General features: G+C 51.1%; 1 protein-coding gene across 1 annotated transcript in view; it reads right to left on the minus strand.

Moving 5' to 3' along the window:
* The window catches only part of PRPF8 (pre-mRNA processing factor 8), a 148,413-nt gene that overhangs the window by 107,723 nt on the left and 15,620 nt on the right, over nt 1-25,070 (minus strand). Inside the window, 14 exon segments of the mRNA XM_075335330.1 lie at nt 609-847; nt 984-1,171; nt 1,280-1,472; nt 2,057-2,183; nt 2,280-2,443; nt 2,517-2,723; nt 2,865-3,061; nt 16,431-16,560; nt 16,642-16,776; nt 16,878-16,997; nt 19,594-19,783; nt 19,871-19,887; nt 19,890-19,992; nt 20,070-20,260. Of these exon segments, the coding sequence (XP_075191445.1) occupies nt 609-847; nt 984-1,171; nt 1,280-1,472; nt 2,057-2,183; nt 2,280-2,443; nt 2,517-2,723; nt 2,865-3,061; nt 16,431-16,560; nt 16,642-16,776; nt 16,878-16,997; nt 19,594-19,783; nt 19,871-19,887; nt 19,890-19,992; nt 20,070-20,260 (2,201 nt within the window).

Genomic DNA, 25,070 nt, shown 5'->3' on the forward strand with positions numbered 1-25,070 from the left:
AATGACTAGAGGGTCTAGTCTATGGGCGTCGCATCGCCCTGTGGGCGCGATAGCATGGATTTACATGAGCGATGTCACCGTCCGCTCCCTGAGATCCTGCGTGTGCACACTTGCCATTCTCACAGCCTTGTTATCTGGGTGCTTGCTTCTCGGCTTCAGACGCGCTCTCCGCATGGTCAGAACACAGGAGTCTTCTGAGCATGCGCAGTGCGCGTCTGAAGCCAGCAAGCAAACACCCGGATAACAAGGCTGCGGGAATGGCAAGCGCACACGCGCGAGATCTCAAGGAGCGGACGGTGACGTCGCTCATGTAAATCCATGGTATCACGCCCACAGAAGCGTGATTACAGAGAAAGTATACAAACGCCCAAGAGGCGATGCGACGTCCAGGGGACTAGACCGTCTGATCATTTACATAGGGAACACGCAAGTTAAACATTTTTATACATTCATATTACACAATATTAAAACACAGGGATGGGTAGGAAGGGGTTTCTAGGCCACACATCACCCTGCTTGTAGGATAGAACGCATGTGGGATCTGACAGGTTCCCTTTAACAACATGATCTAGATCTTTTTCAAAACATTGGCCTTCGTTCACTCTTACCGGAAAAATATATGAATGCGATCAATGTATCTGCAATACAAGCGAATAGGATGAGCGGCTTCTGTGGCCACATCTTGGAAGCTTAGGAAGTCGTTTGGCATCTGAGGTGGGCCAGCCATCTCACTGGCTCTGTGCAAACCGAGAACTAACAGGTCCATCACCAACCCGTAGTATTGCACAATGAAGGAAGCAAATTGCAAGCCGCGGATTATGCCGTACGAGTTTGTGTGATTCATGTCCTGCACAAAACAAACACTCGTGGTGAGAGCACTTCAAAATCTAAGATCATGCGTCAGTATCATAAAAAGTTACAGAAATAGGGTCACAAAGTCGCAGGGATTTGTATCACTACATGAAGGGGAGGCCAATACTTACTTTGTAATTGATCACCACGTTATTTTTTGCTGTCATGTAATCAGCAATATTGTGATCCACAATGAGACGCAGGAGACGATTCAGCAGCGTCAAGTCAATCTTCTCATACATCTTCTCAAACCGCGACTCCAGCATCACATTGCACTCGCCTTCAGTGGTGTCCCATACATCCTGCAGGTTGTTGATACCTACACACACAAAACATCTTATTAGCACGATTATGGATTAATAAACTGTATAGATTAAAATAAATACAAACCTTAGAACTCCGTTAAGTATAATAGCGTTTTTCATACCTTGGCACCATTTGTACACAAGCAATGGAGGTGGCTCGGTGTCTGCAGGTTTGATCCAAGGAGGGAAAAGACGTCTTTTGTCAGCTTCATACCAAAGGTACTGATCCAGGTAAGCGTCTGTGATCTTCTCAAGGGGCTCCACATCATAAACAGGGACCAAGTGACTGTAAAGATCCATGAATTCGATCCCCACCTACAAAGACACAGAAGAGGTTAGGGCAAAGTCTTTACTGTTATGAAAAGGATAAAGTGTTAAAGTGATATTTAGTAGCTGTGGGATCCAGCTTAAGACTCTATTTTTTTTAAAAAAAGTAACTGAGAAGTCAAAGTCAGTTCAAAGGCAGCAACGAGATTGGGACGGGAGCCCCTCTTGTAACGAGAGATTAGAAAAAGGCGGGCTTGTTTAGCTTAGAAAAAAAATAAAAGACACCTTAGAGGAGATTTTATTCATATGTATAAATACATGTGTGGCCAATAAAACAGACTGGAATGTTACATTCCTTCTAAAAGTGGAGGAAAGACTATTCCAGCAGCTAAATAAGAAAGGATTCTCTACAGTATCGGTGGAATGGCAGATGGCTGGATGATTTCCTCACAACAAACAGCACTGTGGGTTATAAATAATCTGTGATCGAGAAAGGCTTAATTTGATGGACCTGGTTTTTTTTTTTAAACCACTCTATGTAAATAAATCAAAAAAATAAAGTGGCAATGCAAATGTAAAGTCTTCACACAAGTATTTATTTAATTGTCCAGTGATCTACAACGGAATTTTACCTCCTTGAAGGCTCTTTGAGTGAGCAAGTGACGTTTGATCCTGGACAAGGCTTCATGAGGATTGTCATAAGCTTGTTCAATTAAACCCAGCTCTTCTCTCTGGGACTGATTTAGACGGGACTTCACACTAGCAAGGAAATAATAACATTTTAACTCAAGCAAAAGCTATTCCAGACAAAAAAAAGGTTAATTTTAAAGGTAAGTCTTATGTACGGCCACTTACCTGTATGCCTCCTTCAGTCTCTCCAAGGCAAGGATGAGGAGTTTGGTGTCATGCTTATATGAGAGAGGAGGGAATGGAATAGGTGAAAACCTCCTGCTCTCCAGCCAGTGGACTGTGGTGGTGTACACAGCTACAGCCTCTTCTGCGGTGATGTACGGACCATCCTGTGAGCCAGGGCACAGATTAGCAAATACATGACAAGTGATAAATTCAAGATATATTAGGGCAGGTGCTCACCTTTAGGTAGTTGTGCTGTCTCTCTTGCTCTGCTTTAAGATAAAGTCGTGTCAATCGGCCCAGATTCTTTTTACAAACTGTCTTGTCCACAGTCGCACCGCGGCGGATGCGCTCTCGGTTGTAATGAGCAGTGTTTGTCCACCAGTCCGCTTTGGCCTTCACATAACGCAGAATCATATTCTCAATGGGTGTAGGAAGACCTGGCACCTAGAAAAACAAAATATGCCAACATACATTAATTCAGTAGTTAATGAGAAAACAAACAAAACACAAATACAGAAATATTTACAGGAAATTTAATGTTATTTTTTTTGTAAAAAAATAAAATAAAAAAATTTGTGCACTTACTTTCCAAGGAATATTTGCCTTCCAGCATCTCCAGGCTTCACTCAAGTGCTGCAAAATGGTTCTAGCTTTGTTCTGCTTAATGCCTTCTGGCATCATGTCCAAGATGTCATGCATGACAGCAGCTCGGAGCTCAAGGTCAAAATGAGACTCTACTCTTTGTTTTGTTACAGTTTTTGCTACCCCCTTAGAATGACGACCTGAAAGAAGAGAATTACAATAAAAAAAAAAAAAAAAAATAATCAAGTTGATTGTTTCAATTCATTAACATAATCACCAGCATATATAACACTGACTGGACACTGACTGGACTGGACTTCAGATGGCAGGGTCATATACTAACTCCAGATCCTTAGACTCTTAAAGGGAACCTGTAAGGTGCAATATGCACAAAGAACCATGAGCAGTTTTGGGTGTATATTGCTAATCCCTGCCTAACCGTCCCTGTATACACTAGTATGGATAAAGAGATCTTTAGAAAAAGTATTTCTGAAGATCTTTTATGATATGCTAATGAGCGCAGGGACTTTTAGCAAGGGCGTTAGTTCCTGCGCTTAATTCGCCCTCTTACCATGTTAGTATGCCCACAGGGACGCGCTAACATGCTATTGAATGCAGCTGCACCAGCGGTGACGCACGTACCTGTTTCTGCTGTGACCGCTCATCTGAAGGCCCTGGCACTTCCGATCATGCGCACTAGATCTTGCTGAAGCCGGGACGCGTACACCCGGTGTCATACTTCATGACCATAAGTGCTGAGACTTCTGATCAGCAGTCACAGGTATGCCTGTCACCCCCGATGACGCTGGGCATTGAATAGCATGTTAGCACGCCCACAGGGGTGTACTAACATGCTAAAAGGGCGGAATGAGCGCAGAAACTAACACTCTTGCGACTATTCCTCACGCTCATTAGCATATGATAAAAGATCTTTAGAAAGAGAGAATTTTGTTTACTTATCGTAAATTCTTTTTCTTATAGTTCCGTATTGGGAGACCCAGACCATGGGTGTTTAGCTTCTGCCTCCGGAGGACACACAAAGTACTACACTAAAAAGTGTAGCTCCTCCCTCTGAGCCTATACACCCCCTGGTGAGCAGACCCAGCCAGTTTAGTGCAGAAGCTGAAGGAGAATAGCCACCCACAAGTAGAACAGAGCAAGAGCCGGAACAACCGGAGACTCTGTCCACGACAACAGCCGGTGAGAACATGCGGAACAAGAAAAAATTGCCAACAGGCAACAGGGAGGGAGCTGGGTCTCCCAATACGGAACTATAAGAAAAAGAATTTACGGTAAGTAAACAAAATTCTCTTTTTCTTTATCGTTCCTTTGGGAGGCCCAGACCATGGGATGTTCCAAAGCAGTCCCTGGGTGGGAAATAAAGGGAATTTTTTTTACTTACCGTAAATTCCTTTTCTTCTAGCTCCTATTGGGAGACCCAGACAATTGGGTGTATAGCTTCTGCCTCCAGAGGCCACACAAAGTATTACACTTTTAAAAAAGTGTAACCCCTCGCCTCTGCCTATACACCCTCCCGTGGATCACGGGCTCCTCAGTTTTGGTGCAAAAGCAGGAAGGAGAAAACTTATAAATTGGTCTAGGGTAAATTCAATCCGAAGGATGTTCGGAGAACTGAAGACCATGAACCATAAGAACAAATCAACATCAACAACATGTGTACACAAAAGAACAACCAGCCCGAAGGGCACAGGGGCGGGTGCTGGGTCTCCCAATAGGAGCTAGAAGAAAAGGAATTTACGGTAAGTAAACAAAATTCCCTTTTTCTTTGTCGCTCCATTGGGAGACCCAGACAATTGGGACGTCCAAGAGCAGTCCCTGGGTGGGTAAAAGAATACCTCAATAAAAAGGAGCCGAAAACGGCCCCCTCTTACAGGTGGGCAACCGCCGCCTGGAGGACTCGCCTACCTAGACTGGCGTCTGCCGAAGCATAGGCATGCACTTGATAGTGCTTCGTGAAAGTGTGCAGACTAGACCACGTAGCTGCCTGACACACCTGCTGAGCAGTCGCCCGGTGCCGCAAAGCCCAGGACGCACCTACGGCTCTGGTAGAATGGGCTTTCAACCCTGAAGGAAGTGGAAGCCCAGAAGAACGGTAGGCCTCGAGAATCGGTTCCTTGATCCACCGAGCCAAGGTTGACTTGGAGGCCTGAGAGCCCTTACGCTGGCCAGCGACAAGGACAAAGAGCGCGTCTGAACGGCGCAGGGGCGCCGTGCGAGACACGTAGAACCGGAGTGCTCTCACTAGATCCAAAGAGTGCAAATCCTTTTCACACTGGTGAATTGGATTAGGGCAAAAGGAAGGCAAGGAGATATCCTGATTTAGATGAAAGGGGGATACCACCTTAGGAAGAAATTCCGGAACAGGACGCAGAACCACCTTATCCTGGTGAAAAACCTGGAAGGGGGCTTTGCATGACAGCGCTGCAAGCTCAGACACTCTCCGAAGAGATGTGACCGCCACCAGGAAGGCCACCTTCTGAGAAAGACAGGAAAGAGAAACATCCCGCAGCGGCTCAAAAGGCGGCTTTTGAAGAGCCGTCAGGACCCTGTTAAGATCCCAAGGATCCAACGGATGTTTGTAAGGTGGGACCATGTGGCAAACCCCCTGCAGGAACGTGCGGACCTGCGGAAGCCTGGCTAGACGCTTTTGAAAAAACACGGAGAGCGCCGACACTTGGCCCTTGAGAGAGCCGAGGGACAAACCCTTGTCCATTCCAGATTGTAGGAATGAAAGGAATGTGGGTAAGGCAAACGGCCATGGAGGAAAACCGTTATCACCGCACCAGGATAGGAAGATTTGCCAAGACCTGTAATAGATCTTGGCGGACGTTGGCTTCCTGGCTTGTCTCATGGTGGCAATGACATCCTGAGATAACCCTGAAGACGCTAGGAGCCAGGACTCAATGGCCACACAGTCAGGTTGAGGGCCACAGAATTCAGATGGAAAAACGGTCCTTGTGACAGCAAGTCTGGACGGTCTGGAAGCGCCCACGGTTGACCCACCGTGAGATGCCACAGATCCGGATACCACGACCGCCTCGGCCAGTCTGGAGCGACGAGAATGGCGCGACGGCAGTCGGACCGGATCTTGGGTAGTACTCTGGGCAGCATTGCCAGAGGGGGAAACACATATGGCAGTCGAAACTGCGACCAATCCTGGACCAGAGCGTCCGCTGCCAGAGCTCTGTGATCCTGAGACCGTGCCATGAAGGCCGGGACCTTGTTGTTGTGTCTCGATGCCATGAGATCGACGTCCGGCGTTCCCCAGCGGCGACAGATCTCTCGAAACACGTCTGGGTGAAGAGACCATTCCCCCGCGTCCATGCCCTGACGACTGAGAAAATCTGCTTCCCAGTTTTCCACGCCCGGGATGTGAACTGCGGAAATGGTGGAGCCTGTGACTTCCACCCACTGCAGAATCCGCTCGACTTCCTGGAAGGCTTGACGACTGCGAGTGCCGCCTTGGTGGTTGATGTAGGCGACGGCAGTGGCATTGTCCGACTGGATTCGGATCTGCCTGCCCTCCAGCCACCGATGGAAAGTCAATAGGGCTAGATATACTGCCCTTATCTCCAGAACATTGATCTGAAGGGACGATTCTATTGGAGTCCAGGTTCCTTGAGCCCTGTGGTGGAGAAAAACCGCTCCCCAACCTGACAGGCTCGCGTCCATGGTGACCACGGCCCAGGTTGGGGGGGGAGGAAGGATTTTCCCCGAGACAGAGATGTGGGTAGGAGCCACCACTGAAGTGATGTTTTGGTTGCAAGTGAAAGAGAGCTGTTCTTGTCGAGGGAAGCCGAACTCTTGTCCCATTTGCGAAGAATGTCCCATTGGAGTGGCCGTAGATGGAATTGCGCGAACGGCACTGCCTCCATAGCTGCCACCATCTTCCCCAGGAAGTGCATGAGGCGCCTTAAGGGGTGTGACTGACTCCGAAGAAGTGACTGCACCCCCGCCTGCAGAGAAAGCTGTTTGTCCCGCGGTAGCTTGACTAACGCTGGAAGGGTATGAAACTCCATCCCGAGGTAAGTCAGTGATTGGGTCGGCGTCAACTTGGATTTCGGGAAATTGATGATCCACCCGAACTGCTGGAGAGTCGCCAGAGTGACGGTAAGACTTCGTTGACACGCCACCCGAGAAGGGGCCCTGACTAGGAGATCGTCCAAGTATGGGATTACCGAATGGCCCTGAGAGTGCAGGACCGCCACGACAGATGCCATGACTTTGGTGAAGACCCGTGGGGCTGTCGCCAGGCCGAAGGGCAATGCGACGAACTGGAGGTGTTCGTCCCCGATGGCGAAACGCAGGAAACGTTGGTGTTCGGGTGCGATCGGCACATGGAGATAAGCATCCTTGATGTCGATCGATGCTAGGAAGTCTCCTTGTGACATCGAGGCGATGACCGAGCGGAGAGATTCCATCCGAAACCGTCTGGTTCTCACATGTCTGTTGAGCAGCTTGAGGTCCAGAATGGGACGGAAAGACCCGTCCTTTTTTGGCACCACGAACAAGTTGGAGTAAAATCCGCGACCACGTTCCTGAAGGGGAACGGGAATCACAACTCCTTCCATCTTTAGAGCGTCCACCGCCTGAAACAGTGCGTCTGCCTGTGCGGGGGGTGGGGAGGTTCTGAAAAAACGAGCCGTAGGTCGAGAGCTGAACTCTATCCTGTAACCATGAGACAGAATGTCTCTCACCCATCGGTCTTGAACGTGTGGCCACCAGGCGTCGCCAAAGCGGGAGAGCCTGCCACCGACCGAGGATGTGGCTAGATGAGGCCGAGAGTCATGAGGAGGCCGTCTTGGAGGCAGTGCCTCCTGCGGCCTTTTGGGGGCGTGACTTGGACCGCCACCCATAGGAGTTCTTCTGGCCTTTCTCCGGCCGGTTGGACGAAGAGGATTGGGGCTTGGCGGAGGGACGAAAGGCCCGAAACCTCGATTGGATTTTTCTCTGCTGAGGTCTCTTAGGTTTGGACGTGGGTAAGGAGGAGTCCTTTCCCGAGGATTCTTTAATAAACTCATCCAACCGTTCGCCAAACAAACGTTCGCCAGAAAAAGGCAAACCAGTTAAGAACCTTTTGGAAGCAGAGTCTGCTTTCCATTCGCGCAGCCACATAGTTCTGCGGACTGCCACGGAGTTAGCGGATGCTACAGCCGTACGGCTAGCAGAGTCCAGGACAGCGTTCATGGCGTAGGACGAAAATGCTGATGCCTGAGAGGTCAAGGAAGACACATGCGGAGCAGAATTCCGCGTGACAGCATTAATCTCAGTCAGACATGCCGACATTGCTTGGAGAGCCCACACAGCCGCAAAGGCCGGGGCAAAAGACGCTCCCGTGGCCTCATAAATAGACTTCACCAAGAGCTCTGTCTGTCAGTGGCATCCTTCAGGGATGAGCCATCTGCAACAGACACAACGGACCTAGCAGCCAATCTAGAGACTGGCGGATCCACCTTGGGTGAGTGCGCCCAGCCCTTAACGACCTCAGGTGAAAAGGGATAACGCGTGTCAGAGTGCCTTTTAGCAAAACGCTTGTCCGGGACCGCTCTGGGCTTCTGGACAGCGTCCCTGAAGTTAGAGTGATCAAAAAACGTATTGCGCGTACGTTTGGGGAATCGAAATTGGCGTTTCTCCTGCTGAGAAGCCGACTCCTCTACCGGTGGAGGCGGGGGAGAGAGATCCAAAACCTGGTTGATGGACGAAATAAGATCATTTTTTTTTTTCTATGAGTGGATGTGTGCCTCCTTCCACACAAAGCATAAAACTGAGGAGCCCGTGATCCACGGGAGGGTGTATAGGCAGAGGGGAGGGGTTACACTTTTTTAAAAGTGTAATACTTTGTGTGGCCTCCGGAGGCAGAAGCTATACACCCAATTGTCTGGGTCTCCCAATGGAGCGACAAAGAAAAACAGAATAAACTAAGAAGTAGGCAGAACCTAACTTCACAAATGGGCGACAGCCGCCTGAAGGATGCGTCTGCCCAAGCTCGCATCTGCCGAAGCATGAGCATGCACTTGGTAGTGCTTCGAAAAGGTATGCACGCTAGTCCAAGTGGCAGCTTGACAGACTTGTTGAGCCGTAGCCTGGTGCCTAAAAGCCCAAGAGGCACCGACAGCTCTGGTCGAATGTGCCTTGATCCCCGGCGGGGGAGGCACCTGAGTACTCTGGTAGGCGTCTGAAATGGTCGATCTAATCCAACGGGCTAAGGTCGGCTTAGAAGCAGAGAGACCCTTGCGCCGACCTGTGGTTAGCACAAAAAGAGAAGTGCACCGCCTAAGTGCAGCGGTGCGAGACACATAGATCCGGAGAGCACGCACCAGATCCAGAGTATGCAGCGCTTTTTCAAAGCGATGAACAGGAGCCGGACAAAAGGAAGGTAGGGTAATGTCCTGGTTAAGGGGGAAAGGAGAGCCCACGTTAGGAAGAAAGTCCGGAGTCGGACGGAGAACCACCTTGTCCTGATGAAAAACCAAAAAAGGTGACTCCGAAGAGAGCGCAGCCAAATCAGAGGCTCTCCTGAGGGAAGTAATGGCCACCAGAAAGGCCACTTTCTGTGAAAGACGATACAAGGAAACTTCCCTAAGAGGCTCAAAGGGGGGTTTCTGCAAAACCGTGAGGACCAAATTAAGGTCCCAGGGATCCAAGGGCCGCCGGTAAGGCGGAATGATGTGAGACGCGCCCTGCATGAAGGTGCGGACCTGAGTCAGCCGAGCGAGACGCCGCTGGAACAGAACAGACAGAGCTGAGACTTGTCCCTTGAGAGAGTTGAGGGACAGACCTAGCTGCAGACCGTGGGGAGATAAGGTATGCACACCAGTGACTATGGAAGGGGAATACATGGAATAGCAGAAACTGCTGTGTGAATACTGACATGAAAAATTCAATAGCTATTTGTTAGAATGAAATGTGAAAAATGGAACCTGCATTACTGCCATGAATATATGAATAAAGAGAAATTTAGCTACTGAATTGATCAATGCAGAAGAGCCCCAACACTACGCCAAAGTATTTCTCTACGTTGGGGTCCCTAGCTTGTGTGTGTCCTCTCATGCAGTTAAAAAACTGCATGAGAGGACACACACAAGCTAGGGACCCCAACGTAGAGAAATACTTTGGCGTAGTGTTGGGGCTCTTCTGCATTGATCAATTCAGTAGCTAAATTTCTCTTTATTCATATATTCATGGCAGTAATGCAGGTTCCATTTTTCACATTTCATTCTAACAAATAGCTATTGAATTTTTCATGTCAGTATTCACACAGCAGTTTCTGCTATTCCATGTATTCCCCTTCCATAGTCACTGGTGTGCATACCTTATCTCCCCATAGTGATGTTTTTTAGGTTTTTTGCACCCAGTTCAGACATAGAATGGAGTTCCAAACGTTATTCCTTAATGCTAGCTGCAGACCGGACTGTAGAAAAGACAGAAGGGTCGGCAAGGAGAAAGGCCAAGGAGGATGGTCGGTAGAGCGACACCAGGATAGGAAAATTCTCCAAGTCCTGTGATAGATCTTGGCAGAGGAAGACTTACGGGCCCGAGTCATAGTGGAGATGACTTCAGGAGGAATACCAGAAGCCGTCAAAATCCAGGACTCAAGAGCCACGCAGTCAATTTGAGGGCCGCAGAATTCTGGCGGAAAATCGGACCTTGCGAGAGAAGGTCTGGACGGTCCGGGAGACGCCACGGCATCTCTACGGACAGATGGAGCAGGTCTGGATACCAAGCTCGCCTGGGCCAGACCGGTGCAATGAGGATGACTCGACGGCCCTCCATTCTGATCTTGCGCAGGACTCTGGGCAAGAGAGCTAGAGGGGGAAACACGTAGGACAGACGAAACTGGGACCAGTCTTGAACCAGAGCGTCCGTGGCGAATGCCTGAGGATCGTGGGAGCGAGCCACGCAAACAGGAACCTTGTTGTTGTGACGGGATGCCATTAGGTCCACATCCGGAGTGCCCCATTTGCGTCAGATTGACTGAAACACTGCCGGGTGCAGGGACCACTCGCCGCCGTCCACGGTTTGACGGCTGAGATAATCTGCCTCCCAGTTTTCCACGCCTGGGATGTGGACTTGGAGTCCTCCGCCCATTGAAGGATGCGTTGTACCTCCAACATTGCCAGGCGGCTGCGTGTCTCGCCTTGGTGATTGATGTAGGCAACCGCTGTCGCGTTGTCTGACTGGACTCGAATGTGCTTGCCCGCCAACAGGTGGTGAAAAGCTAGAAGAGCTAGAAGCACGGCTCTGGTTTCCAGCACATTGATCGAGAGGGCTGACTCGGACGGAGTCCAAGTGCCCTGCGCTCTGTGGTGGAGACATACCGCTCCCCAGCCGGATAGACTGGCATCCGTGGTGAGGATCACCCAGGACGGGGCCAGGAAGGAGCGCCCCTGGGACAGAGAGAGGGGCCGAAGCCACCACTGAAGAGAGCTCCTGGTCTGTGGCGACAGAGCCACTAGCCTGTGTAAGGAGGAAGGCCGCTTGTCCCAACAGCGGAGAATGTCCAGCTGCAGGGGGCGCAGATGGAACTGGGCAAAGGGAACAGCCTCCATTGACGCCACCATTTGACCCAGCACCTGCATCAGACGCCTGAGGGTATAACGGCGGGGCCTCAGCACTGCCAGTTGGAGAGACTGCTGTTTGATTAAGGGCAACTTCACAAGTGCCGGCAAAGTCTCGAACTGCATCCCTAGGTACGTGAGACTCTGGGTCGGAGTCAGGGTGGATTTGGGAAGATTGACCAGCCACCCGAATTGGGCTAGAGTGGCGAGAGTGAGCGAGACACTCCGCTGACAGTCTGCGCTGGATGAAGCCTTGACTAGAAGGTCGTCCAGGTAAGGGATCACTGCCAACCCCTGTAGGTGCAGAACCGCAATCACTGCAGCCATGACCTTGGTGAATACCCGAGGGGCTGTGGCTAACCCGAAGGGGAGAGCCACAAATTGGAAATGATCTTCTCCGAATGCAAAACATAACCAACGCTGGTGTGAGACTGCAATTGGCACATGCAGATAGGCGTCTCTGATGTCGATGGACGCCAGGAAATCCCCTTGGGTCATTGAGGCAATGACTGATCGCAGAGACTCCATGCGAAAGTGCCGCACCTGAACATGCTTGTTGAGAAGCTTGAGATCCAGGATGGGCCGGAAAGTACCGTCCTTTTTGGGGACTAGGAAGAGATTTGAGTAGGAACCTCTGAACCGTTCCCGTCCGGGCACCGGTACAACTACTCCGTTGGCCTGCAAGAATGCCACGGCCTGTGAGAAGGCGGCGGCCTTGGAGCAGGGGGGGGGGGGGGTTGAGAGAAAAAATCTGTTTGGCGGACTGGAAGAAAATTCTATCCTGTAGCCGTGGGAGATGATATCTCTCACCCACTGATCGGAGACGTGTTGAAACCAAGCGTCGCCACAGTGGGAGAGCCTGCCACCGACCAAGGACGTTGCTGGAGGGGGCAGATAGTCACGAGGAGGCTGCCTTAGTGGCAGCACCTCCTGCAGTCTTCTGTGGATGCGCTTTTGGGCGCCAGTTGGATTTCTGGTCCTTGGCTGAGTTAGTGGACGATGCCGAAGGCTTAGAGGACGACCAGTTGGAGGAATGAAGGGAGCGAAACCTTGACTGATTCCTACCCTGGGCAGGTTTCCTGGCTTTGGTTTGTGGCATGGAAGTACTCTTCCCGCCAGTAGCTTCCTTAATAATTTTATCCAGCTGTTCTCCGAACAGCCGGGACCCAGCAAAAGGGAGCCCAGCAAGGTACTTCTTTGAAGAAGCATCTGCCTTCCACTCTCGAAGCCATAAGATCCTGCGGATAGCGAGGGAATTAGCCGAAGCCACCACAGTGCGGTGAGAAGCCTCCAGCATGGCAGACATGGCATAGGATGAAAAAGCTGAAGCTTGGGAAGACAAGGCAACCATTTCGGGCATAGATTCCCTGGAGAGGGAATGCATCTCCTCTAGAGAAGCAGATATGGCTTTGAGAGCCCACACTGCTGCAAAAGTCGGGGAAAACGAGGCCCCCACCGCTTCATATACGGATTTGGCCAGAAGGTCAATCTGGCGGTCAGTGGAATCCTTAAGGGAGGTGCCATCAGCAACCGACACAACAGTCCGGGCTGAGAGCCTAGACACCGGGGGGTCTACCTTTGGGGACTGAGCCCACTCCTTGACCACCTCAGGTGGAAAGGGAAAACGGTCATCAGAACCACGCTTCGGGAAGCGTTTGTCAGGACAGGCCCTGGGCTTGGACACAGCGGCCTGAAAACTGGAGTGGTTAAAGAACACACTCTTTGCCCTCTTAGGCGAGGTAAACTGGTGCTTTTCTGCCAGAGAGGGTTGCTCCTCTGATACTGGCGGATTAAGATCCAGAACAGAATTAATGGAAGCAATCAAGTCACTAAGATCTGAGTCACTTTCGGACAGATCAAAGGGGTACATGGAGTTAGCCTCCGAGCCCCCTGTAAAGGCATCCTCCTCATCCTGCGAGTCCGCTCTTGAATCAGAGCCGCGGGAGGAGGTGGGAGAGGGATCCCTACGTCTCTTCTTAGGAGGACGGGGTCTGGGGCCTGATGATGAGTTCTCTGTGAGCTCCGGTCCTGAGAGAGCCCTAGCAGCAGAGGCACCCTGTGAGGGGGGCTGATGCATATTCAGCAAGGTCCTGAACAGAAGTCCCATGGACTCAGCAAAAGACTGGGAGATAGACCTAGAAAAGGATTCTACCCAGGCCGGGGGTTCAGCCACAGGAGCAGGAGCAGCCTGAGAGACCACTGGGGGTGAGACTCCAGGCTGTGGCACCGCCAAGGTAGAGCAGGCATCACAATGTGGATAGGTGCTCAGTTCAGGCAGCAGGAGCTTACATGCAGCTCATACAGAGTAAAGCTTTGGAGCCTTGCTCCTCGTGTGAGACATGCTGCTGGAGTGGGGGCTCTGCCAGAGAATGAACCCCAGAGAGTATATCAGAGGTCCACAACCAGAGCCGGTTGTGGCTTACCAGACCGCTGTGCTGTGCAGAGCGGTTTTGTGTGCCCTCCAGATCCCGAAGCCCGGACCCCCAAACACAGCACCTCAGCAGGGATGCAGAACGCAGACCAACGCTGAGAGAACTCTGAGAAAATGGCCGCCGGAGCGAAGAGAGGGGGCAGGACTTGCATAAAGAGCGGGATCTGGAGAGCCATAGAGACCTACAGGGGAGGAGACACGCACAGCAGTGGGGAGTGTCCCTCCCCTGTGCAGAACGGCCACCGGGAGGACCCGCGCTGTTCCTCTGCATGAGTGACATGCTAGGGCAGTGAAACGAAACTAGGCCTCCGGCGAAGCCGGGGCCTAAATTTGAGCGGCGAGGCAGACGCGCAGGCACCATCGGCGCAGGCACCATCGGCGCGGTTCTCAGGCGACAGCTAGAGAACCCGCCGGAAATGTCAGAAAATAAAATAAGCACACTCTCCCCCAACAATAAAGCACAGGGACCCCCAAATATAAACGTCTCAGGTACTTAGCTGCTGAGACGCAGGGCCATGTCCCTGGGGATGAGTGCTCCGGTCCAGCAGGGTCCTGAAGGGCTGCGGATGGAGACCGGTCTCCTGCCAGGCATGGAGACCGTGCTGGCTCCCACTTCAAGCCAGAGCCCAGGAGGGATGGTGAAGGAGTACGGCATGTAAGGCTCCAGCCTAGGAAATCAACCTTACAACACCGCCGACACAGTGGGGTGAGAAGGGACATGCCGGGGGTCCAGACGTGGACCCACAGTTCTTCAAACTCATTCCAAAAGGGAAAAATCATATGAGAATGCATGTGTGGATGTATGCCTCCTGAACACAAAGCGATAAACTGGCTGGGTCTGCTCACCAGGGGGTGTATAAGCTCAGAGGGAGGAGCTACACTTTTTAGTGTAGTACTTTGTGTGTCCTCCGGAGGCAGAAGCTAAACACCCATGGTCTGGGTCTCCCAAAGGAACGATAAAGAAATACTTTTTCTAAAGGTCTCTTTATTTATGCTACTAGATACAGGGATGGTTAGGCAGGGATTAGCAATATGCAACCAGAATTGCCTGTTGCTCTGGGTGCATACTGGACCTGATAGGTTCCCTTTAAAGGAGTTGTCCAACATAAACTAAAAAAAAAAAAAAAGTTTTACGCTAATCTGTGCTGTATTGTTATATAAAACACTGCTACGTTTTTTTTTTTGTTTTCTAACTTTTGTTCCTCTTCAATTACCACTTTATTCTCTGCAGCCCTTTATTTACCATAGCTCAAGCAAACATGACATGCCAGACAGCCACCGCCTGGCCTCAGTGTCCAGCTCCCCCTTTGCACTCACATTCCCTGTCAGTAATCTGCCCCAGCACCTGATAGATTATTGAATACTATGTAATGAAGGCTCTCCCCCCTGCACTATCTCCTCTGCCCCCCAGCACCTCCCCATCTCTCTTATCTGCCCCCCCGCTCTGTCTCTCACCCATGCACGCTCTACTCTGCCCCACCCCGCTCTGTCACCCAAGCACTCTTCTCTACCCCCTCCCGTTCTGTCTCTCACCGATGCACTCTCTTCTCTGACCCCTTGTTCTGTCACCCATGCACTCTTCTCTGCCCCCCCACCCTCTCTTGCCCGTACACTCTCCTCTCTGCCCCCGCTCTTACCCGTACATGCTCTCCCCCCACTCTGTCACCTGTGAACTCTTCTCTGCCCCCCCCCACTCTGTCTCTCACCGATGCACTCCCTTCTCTGCCCGCCCCCCCCCCCCCCCCCCCACTGTCACCCATGCACTCTCTTTTCTTCGCTTTGTCTCTCCTCCTCCATGCTGTGATGCAGCGTCCTTACAGCAGAGCGATGCAGAGTTCAGTGCTGCTGACCTGGTGTCAGGTGACATACCTGCTCTCTGCTCCTAACTGTATTTAGAAGCAAGGAGCGCGGGAGGCTGCATTTATCACAGAGACCGCGCACAGGGGAGTGGGGTGGGGGACACACAGTTACTCGGGCACCATACTGTGTCCTAGACAGAGAGGGCAACCCTGTTTGTCCAGGACCCCGACACGTACAGGGTACAGATAGCGCACAGGGAATGGGAAGAGTACGGAGGGGCAGGGAAGGATGAGAGGTGCGGTGGCTCATCGCACTGTTCCTGCCCAGCAGGGCGGCTACATGACGTTGACTGTGATGCCCATCTACAAGGCAAGCATAAGCTCCTGCCCCTGTCGACTTGACATCACAGAAATCCGCAAAATTCCAGCAGGAGTGGTCACATGACCACTCGGAGCATGGGGCGAGGGGCTGACAGCGGGGCAGGTAGGTAGATGCTATCTACTTACTTGCCCCAATGTAGCCTAATAGTGAAATAACAAAAATAAGTAAAATAAGCCGGATAACCCCTTTAAGTTATTATATCTATTGACTCGTCACCCAATCCCTTTAGTATATGCATGACAACAATCTATATGCTCGTTTCCATAAATATATAAATTTACTATTTTCCTGAAATCTTGCAGTTAGATTTGCCTACATAGACTTAAGAATATTTAATAAAAATAATATTCACAAATACAATGTAGCCTAATGACTTGCCCTCAAATTGTCTGGCCAGCAGATTTCCAAGCCACCTTTCCAGCAAAGGGGTGATGCCACGCATGAAGAACAGCCAGACTCTCCAGCCTGCTGCCCAGAAGCCGCAACCTGGTCCTTTTCCAACCGGGCCCTAAACAAGACAAAGAAAAGGGTTTTACATTGTGACATAGCTAATAAACTATTAGAATTGTTCTTAATGTGCAGGACTCACTGTATTGAATCTGTAGTAGATGAGATGTTTCAAGTCTTTGCACATTCGGATTTGTCTCATGAGTTTGTACTTGTATCTGTACATTCCAGTCAGCTGCCCGACATGGGCAAAGATGTACTGCAAACCGTCCGCTAGCTGGTAATGCAATATATATAGTTAGTATATTTCTATTACACACATTTATCATATTTTAGACGTGAAACCTTTGCTAGACAGAGTGCTCTACTAATAATTACCTGGAAAGCGTCCACATTTCCCAACCTGTACTGCACATGGCTGTCTACAACCAGTTTGGTCAGACGCAGAACTTCTCGGCACAAGTGGAAAGCATTGCCAAACCGAGATTTTTTACGTTCCTAGATGGACAAATGCAAACAATCATTAATTGTTTTAATTTAAAAGTGTACTTTCCAGAATAAGCCATCATGTGTATAAATGAGAATAACCCCATTTCTGGTCATTATATGACATGTATCCTGCATTTACCAGTTTTTTCACTTACATTTTCTCTGCAGGCTCAATCACTTAATTTGAAATCAACTCTGAGCAGATGGAAGTAGACTTATGTTTTCTACCATGCACAGCATACAGACATGAAGGAGGATTCATCCTTTATTAGCACACAGTAAAGCAGCCGGCATAGAGGACATAATACAGAGGTATTGAGCTGTCTAGATGTGACTCCAGCTCCAATGTGAGTTAAAAGACTTGTGAGAAAGCTCAGCATCACCTATGTCTCACCTTGCCCATTTTCTCAATCACCTCCTCTGTTCTCCATAGAGAATAATGGTCTGTTGTCTAAGCATGAGGGATTGAATAGTTATAGTGGATGACAATTTACAGGCATTGGCCACTCCTTTTTTAATTGATGGATTATCCATAGAATAGGCCCCAAATACCCTATCAATGGGGGTGTAAAACCTGGCATCCCCACCGGCTAGCTGTTACCAACATCGGCGGAAATTCTTGGATGCTACCAGAACATAGCACCTCCATAAGAACTATAGTGCCCCTAGCGAGGTCTGGCAGGTCAACCCCTTTTCATTTGAATAAGAGTGGATCTCCAGTACCCAGCCATGGCCACTATAGAAATGGAAGAGCGGCTGTGCTCTGGCAACTTCCGTCTGGCAGTGGGAGAAGCTCATCAGCAGGGGTGCAGGGTTTCTACCCCGTCCCCCACATCAGATATTGATGGCCTATACCAGGGGTGGTGAACCTTTTTTCTGTCGGGGGCCATTTGGAAATTTCTACCAACCTTCGGGGGCCGCACAAAATTATCAATGTTTAAATGACCCTGCTATATTGGGTGAAGCAATTAATTAACTGGGGGCATGGGGCTGGGGGTACAAACACCACACGCGGGGCTGGGGGCACAGACATCACTGGAGGGGCTGGGGGCACAGACATCACTGGAGGGGCTGGGGGCACAGACATCACTGGAGGGGCTGGGGGCACAGACATCACTGGAGGGGCTGGGGGCACAGACATCACTGGAGGGGCTGGGGGCACAGACATCACTGGAGGGGCTGGGGGCACAGACATCACTGGAGGGGCTGGGGGCACAGACATCACTGGGGGGGCTGCACACAGGACTGGGGGGGCGCACACAGGACTGGGGGGGCGCACACAGGACTGGGGGGGCGCACACAGGACTGGGGGGGCGCACACAGGACTGGGGGGGCGCACACAGGACTGGGGGGGCGCACACAGGACTGGGGGGGCGCACACAGGACTGGGGGGGCGCACACAGGACTGGGGGGGCGCACACAGGACTGGGGGGGCGCACACAGGACTGGGGGGGTGCACACAGGACTGGGGGGGTGCACACAGGACTGGGGGGGTGCACACAGGACTGGGGGGGTGCACACAGGACTGGGGGGGTGCACACAGGACTGGGGGGGTGCACACAGGACTGGGGGGGTGCACACAGGACTGGGGGGGTGCACACAGGACTGGGTGATGGGCTGCACATAGGATTGTGTGGGGGTGCACACAGGACTGAGGGAGGGGTGCACACAGGATTGGGGGGTGCAAACAGGACTACTGGGTGATGGGCAGCACACAGGACATTGGGGGGCTGCACACAGGACTGGGGGAGGGGTGCACACAGGACATTGGGGGGCACACTGCGCTGAGAGTTTCATGCAACTCTGGGGGGAGAAGGTTGACAGAACTGGTGTGGGGAGGCACAAAGCACTGGGCAGGGCACATAGCAGCAGAGGGTCGGCGCTGGACTCACAGCAGCATTGCATTCACATCACCGGAGTGCAGGAGCCGGACACACTGCATCAGAAGGAGAAGGCAGGCACTGATCTCCGGAGGCCAGGGGGCGGACACACAAGGCTGGAAGCTGTGAGGCTGCTGTGGACCCGCCCACAATTGGCACTGGCCGACGGGAGAACATATTGCAGCACAAACAGCAATGTGTGGATTTAAAGGGCCGGCAGCAGCAAGACCGCGGTGACAGCACGAGCACTGCCTCCCCCGGGAATCTGCCCGGGGGCCACATAAAAGGTCATGGCGGGCCGCATGCGGCCCGCGGGCCGGAGGTTCCCCACCCCTGGCCTATACTAAAGAAGAAGGGAAGAGAGAAGAGGTTCATGAATAAGACATTAAGCAGACTTCTCCAATATATTACTGTTTCCTAGATCCGCCTGTTCTATTGATTTATACAGTTTGTTGAAAAGTACTGCTCCCATTTCAATAATTCTAAGACTATAATGCCTTTTCATTCAATCAAAATATCTATAATAAGTTATTTTCTAGAAATAAAAAAAGGGCTTTCAAGAAGTCACTTTGTAAGCCATACATAGTTAAGATTCAGCAGATCTAACATTTCCAGACAAAGGACAAGTAACCATAATAGAAATAATTTGCACACACTTTATGTTGCCCACAGTTTAGGCTTCCAGAATCAGTAACTTTATCAGATGATGCGTATGCAGACCCTACCTTTGTGGTCAGTGTCTTCACAGGTTTAAGATTGAAGTTATAGTCCAAATGAAGATAGTTCAGGTTCTTTCTGTGGATCAACAGGTTTAACATGTTGTAGCCCTGCCGGCACACCTGTAGACCGACTTCCACCCAGTCTAGCTTTGTGGACTGGAAGAACTTTGTGGCTTTGAATGAGCGGAAGAGATATCTGAGAAGAGAAAAAAACAAACAAAATTGAAATATGAATAATGCAATTTAACAATAAAACTCCAGTAAATGACACTGATTTGCTTACCTCTTCTTCTGCGCTTTCGTGGTGGTCTGTGCTTCAGAGCGTTGAGAACATAATACTTCAGAAGTTTTTGGTAAGACACTCTAACCTTAACTGGCTGACCAGCAGGACAATGCTCACGATACCTGAGGATAAATATATTATTATATTATATGTATAGAGCTCGACCTTTTTTTCCCCCTAGAGAGGTCACAGCACTTACCAATTCTTTACAAGTGGTATGTCAACAGCCCGCCGAGTGCGACCAGACCGGAGATTGAATGGACGAGGAGCCCAAAGTAACGCAATGCCATTGGCTGTATTGTCTGAATATAGCGGGGTTTCTTTGAGGAATGGCTCAACATATTCTGGCAACTCAAACTCTTCGTCATCATCTGGTAAGGGCTCTTGGCTCTGAAAAAGAAGGGAATTTTGTTTACTTACCGTAAATTCCTTTTCTTCTAGCTCCTATTGGGAGACCCAGATAATTGGGTGTATAGCTTCTGCCTCCGGAGGCCACACAAAGTATTACACTTTAAAAGTGTAACCCCTCCCCTCTGCCTATACACCCTCCCGTGCATCACTGGCTCCTCAGTTTTGGTGCAAAAGCAGGAAGGAGGGAAACTTATAAATTGGTCTAAGGTAAATTCAATCCGAAGGATGTTCGGAGAACTGAAAACCATGAACCAAAAGAACAATTCAACATGAACAACATGTGTACACAAAAGAACAACCAGCCCGAAGGGAACAGGGGCGGGGTGCTGGGTCTCCCAATAGGAGCTAGAAGAAAAGGAATTTACGGTAAGTAAACAAAGAAGGGAATTTTGTTACTTACCGTAAATTCCTTTTCTTCTAGCTCCTATTGGGAGACCCAGACGATTGGGTGTATAGCTACTGCCTCCGGAGGCCACACAAAGCATTACACTAAAAAGTGTAAGGCCCCTCCCCTTCTGGCTATACACCCCCCGTGGGATCACGGGATGCTCAGTTTTAGTGCTAAAGCAAGAAGGAGGAAAGCCAATAACTGGTTTAAACAAATTCACTCCGAGTAACATCGGAGAACTGAAAACCGTTCAACATGAACAACATGTGTACCCGAAAAAACCAAAAATCCCGAAGGACAACAGGGCGGGTGCTGGGTCTCCCAATAGGAGCTAGAAGAAAAGGAATTTACGGTAAGTAACAAAATTCCCTTCTTCTTCGGCGCTCCATTGGGAGACCCAGACGATTGGGACGTCCAAAAGCAGTCCCTGGGTGGGTAAAGAAATACCTCATGTTAGAGCTGCAAAGACAGCCCTCCCCTACGGGGAGACAACTGCCGCCTGCAGGACTCTTCTACCTAGGCTGGCGTCCGCCGAAGCATAGGTATGCACCTGATAATGTTTGGTGAAAGTGTGCAGACTCGACCAGGTAGCTGCCTGGCACACCTGTTGAGCCGTAGCCTGGTGTCGTAATGCCCAGGACGCACCCACGGCTCTGGTTGAGTGGGCCTTTAGCCTGAAGGAACCGGAAGCCCAGCAGAACGGTAGGCTTCAAGAATTGGTTCTTTGATCCATCGAGCCAGGGTGGCTTTGGAAGCCTGCGACCCTTTGCGCTTACCAGCGACAAGGACAAAGAGTGCATCCGAGCGGCGCAGGGGCGCCGTGCGGGAAATGTAGATTCTGAGTGCTCTCACCAGATCTAACAAATGTAAATCCTTCTCATACCGATGAACTGCATGAGGACAAAAGGAAGGCAATGAGATATCCTGATTTAGATGAAAAGAGGATACCACCTTAGGGAGAAACTCCTGAATGGGGCGCAGCACTACTTGTCCTGGTGGAAGACCAGGAAAGGAGCCTTGGATGACAGCGCTGCTAGCTCAGACACTCTCCGAAGAGATGTGATCGCTACCAGAAAAAGCCACTTTCTGTGATAGTCGAGAAAGTGAAACATCCCTCAGAGGCTCGAAGGGCGGCTTCTGGAGGGCAACTAGTACCCTGTTCAGATCCCATGGATCTAACGGCCGCTTGTACGGGGGTACGATATGACAAACCCCCTGCAGGAACGTGCGCACCTTAGAAAGTCGTGCTAGACGCTTCTGAAAAAAGACGGGATAGCGCCGAGACTTGCCCTTTAAGGGAGCCGAGCGACAAACCTTTTTCTAACCCAGATTGCAGGAAAGAAAGAAAAGTAGGCAATGCAAATGGCCAGGGAGACACTCCCTGAGCCGAGCACCAGGATAAGAATATCTTCCACGTTCTGTGGTATATCTTAGCAGACGTGGGCTTCCTAGCCTGTCTCATGGTGGCAACGACCCCTTGGGATAATCCTGAAGACGCTAGGATCCAGGACTCAATGGCCACACAGTCAGGTTCAGGGCCGCAGAATTCCGATGGAAAAACGGCCCTTGGGACAGTAAGTCTGGTCGGTCTGGTAGTGCCCACGGTTGGCCGACCGTGAGATGCCACAGATCCGGGTACCACGACCTCCTCGGCCAGTCTGGGGCGACGAGTATGACGCGGCTGCAATCGGATCTGATCTTGCGTAGCACTCTGGGCAAGAGTGCCAGAGGTGGAAACACATAAGGGAGCCGGAACTGCGACCAATCTTGCACCAAGGCGTCTACCGCCAGAGCTCTTTGATCGCGAGACCGCGCCATGAAGGTCGGGACCTTGTTGTTGTGCCGAGACGCCATTAGGGTCGACATCCGGCACCCCCCAGCGGTGACAGATTTCCTGAAACACGTCTGGGTGAAGGGACCACTCCCCTGCGTCCATACCCTGGCGACTTAGGAAGTCTGCTTCCCAGTTTTCCACGCCCGGGATGTGAACCGCGGATATGGTGGATGCTCTGTCCTCCACCCACATCAGAATCCGCCGGACTTCCTGGAAGGCTTGCCGACTGCGTGTCCCTCCTTGGTGGTTGATGTATGCCACCGCTGTGGAGTTGTCCGACTGAATTCGGATCTGCTTTCCTTCCAGCCACTGCTGGAAGGCTAGTAGGGCCAGATACACTGCCCTGATTTCCAGAACATTGATCTGAAGGGTGGACTCCTGCTGAGTCCACGTACCCTGAGCCCTGTGGTGGAGAAAAACTGCTCCCCACCCTGACAGACTCGCGTCCGTCGTGACTACTGCCCAGGATGGGGGTAGGAAGGATCTTCCCTGTGATACAGAGGTGGGAAGAAGCCACCACTGCAAAGAGTCCTTGGTCGTCTGGGAAAGGGAGACTTCCCTGTCCAGGGATGTTGACTTCCGTCCCATTGGCGGAGAATGTCCCACTGAAGTGGGCGCAGATGAAACTGCGCAAACGGGACTGCCTCCATTGCTGCCACCATCTTCCCTAGGAAGTGCATGAGGCGCCTTAAGGGGTGCGACTGACCTTGAAGGAGAGACTGCACCCCTGTCTGCAGTGACCGCTGCTTGTCCAGCGGAAGCTTCACTATCGCTGAGAGAGTATGAAACTCCATGCCAAGATACGTTAGTGATTGGGTCGGTGACAGATTGGACTTTGAAAAGTTGATGATCCACCCGAAAGTCTGGAGAGTCTCCAGCGCAACATTCAGGCTGAGTTGGCATGCCTCTTGAGAGGGTGCTTTGACAAGCAGATCGTCTAAGTAAGGGATCACCGAGTGTCCCTGAGAGTGCAAGATTGCTACCACTGCCGCCATGACCTTGGTGAAAACCCGTGGGGCTGTCGCCAGACCAAATGGCAGAGCTACGAATTGTAGATGGTCGTCTCCTATCACGAAACGTAGAAAGCGTTGGTGCTCTGTAGCAATCGGCACGTGGAGATAAGCATCTTTGATGTCTATTGATGCAAGGAAATCTCCTTGAGACATTGAGGCAATGACGGAGAGGAGGGATTCCATCCGGAACCGCCTGGCGTTCACATGCTTGTTGAGCAGTTTTAGGTCCAGAACAGGACGGAATGAGCAGTCCTTTGTTGGCACCACAAAGAGATTGGAGTAAAAACCTTGCCCTTGTTCCTGAAGAGGGACAGGGATCACCACTCCTTCTGCTCTTAGAGAGCCCACCGCCTGCAGAAGGGCATCTGCTCGGTCGGGATGTGGGGAAGTTCTGAAGAACCGAGGCGGAGGACGAGAACTGAACTCTATCCTGTACCCGTGAGACAAAATGTCTGTTACCCACCGGTCCTTGACCTGTGGCAGCCAAATGTCGCAAAAGCGGGAGAGCCTGCCACCGACCGAGGATGCGGAGAGAGGAGGCCGAAAGTCATGAGGCAGCCGGCTTGGAAGCGGGTCCTCCGGTTGCTTTCTTGGGGCGTGAGTGAGCCCGCCAGGCATCTGAGCTCCTTTGCTCCTTCTGAGTCCCTTTGGACGAGGAGAATTGGGGCTTGCCCGAGCCTCGAAAGGACCGAAACCTCGACTGCCACTTCCTCTGTTGAGGTTTGCTTGATCTGGGCTGGGGTAAGGAGGAGTCCTTACCCTTGGACTGTTTAATGATTTCAGCCAATTGCTCACCAAACAGTCTGTCTCCAGATAGCGGCAAGCTGGTTAGATAGCGGCAAGCTGGTTAAACATTTCTTGGAAGCAGAATCTGCTTTCCATTCCTTTAACCACAAGGCTCTGCGCAATACCACAGAGTTGGCGGACGCCATTGAGGTACGGCTCGTAGAGTCCAGTACTGCATTGATAGCGTATGTCGCAAACGCAGACATTTGCGTAGTTAAGGACGCCACCTGCGGCACTGCTGGACGTATGATAGAGTCCACCTGTGCCAGACCAGCGGAAATAGCTTGGAGTGCCCACACGGCCGCGAATGCTGGAGCAAACGACGCGCCGATAGCTTCATAGACAGATTTCAACCACAGGTCCATCTGTCTGTCATTGGCATCTTTAAGTGAAGCCCCATCCTCCACTGCAACTATGGATCTAGCCGCAAGCCTGGATATTGGGGGATCCACCTTTGGACACTGGGTCCAGCGTTTGACCACGTCAGGGGGAAAGGGATAACGGGTATCCTTAAGACGTTTGGAGAAACGCTTGTCTGGATAAGCATGATGTTTCTGGACTGATTCTCTGAAGTCAGAGTGGTCCAGAAAAGTACTCAATTTACGCTTGGGATACCGAAAATGGAACTTCTCCTGCTGTGCAGCTGCCTCCTCTGCTGAAGGGGCTGGGGGAGAAATATCCAACAGTCTATTGATGGCCGCTATAAGGTCATTTACCATTGCGTCACCATCAGGGGTATCTAGATTGAGAGCGGTGTCAGGATTAGAC

Source organism: Anomaloglossus baeobatrachus, chromosome 2, assembly GCF_048569485.1.
Source record: "Anomaloglossus baeobatrachus isolate aAnoBae1 chromosome 2, aAnoBae1.hap1, whole genome shotgun sequence".
Lineage (NCBI taxonomy): Eukaryota > Metazoa > Chordata > Amphibia > Anura > Aromobatidae > Anomaloglossus > Anomaloglossus baeobatrachus.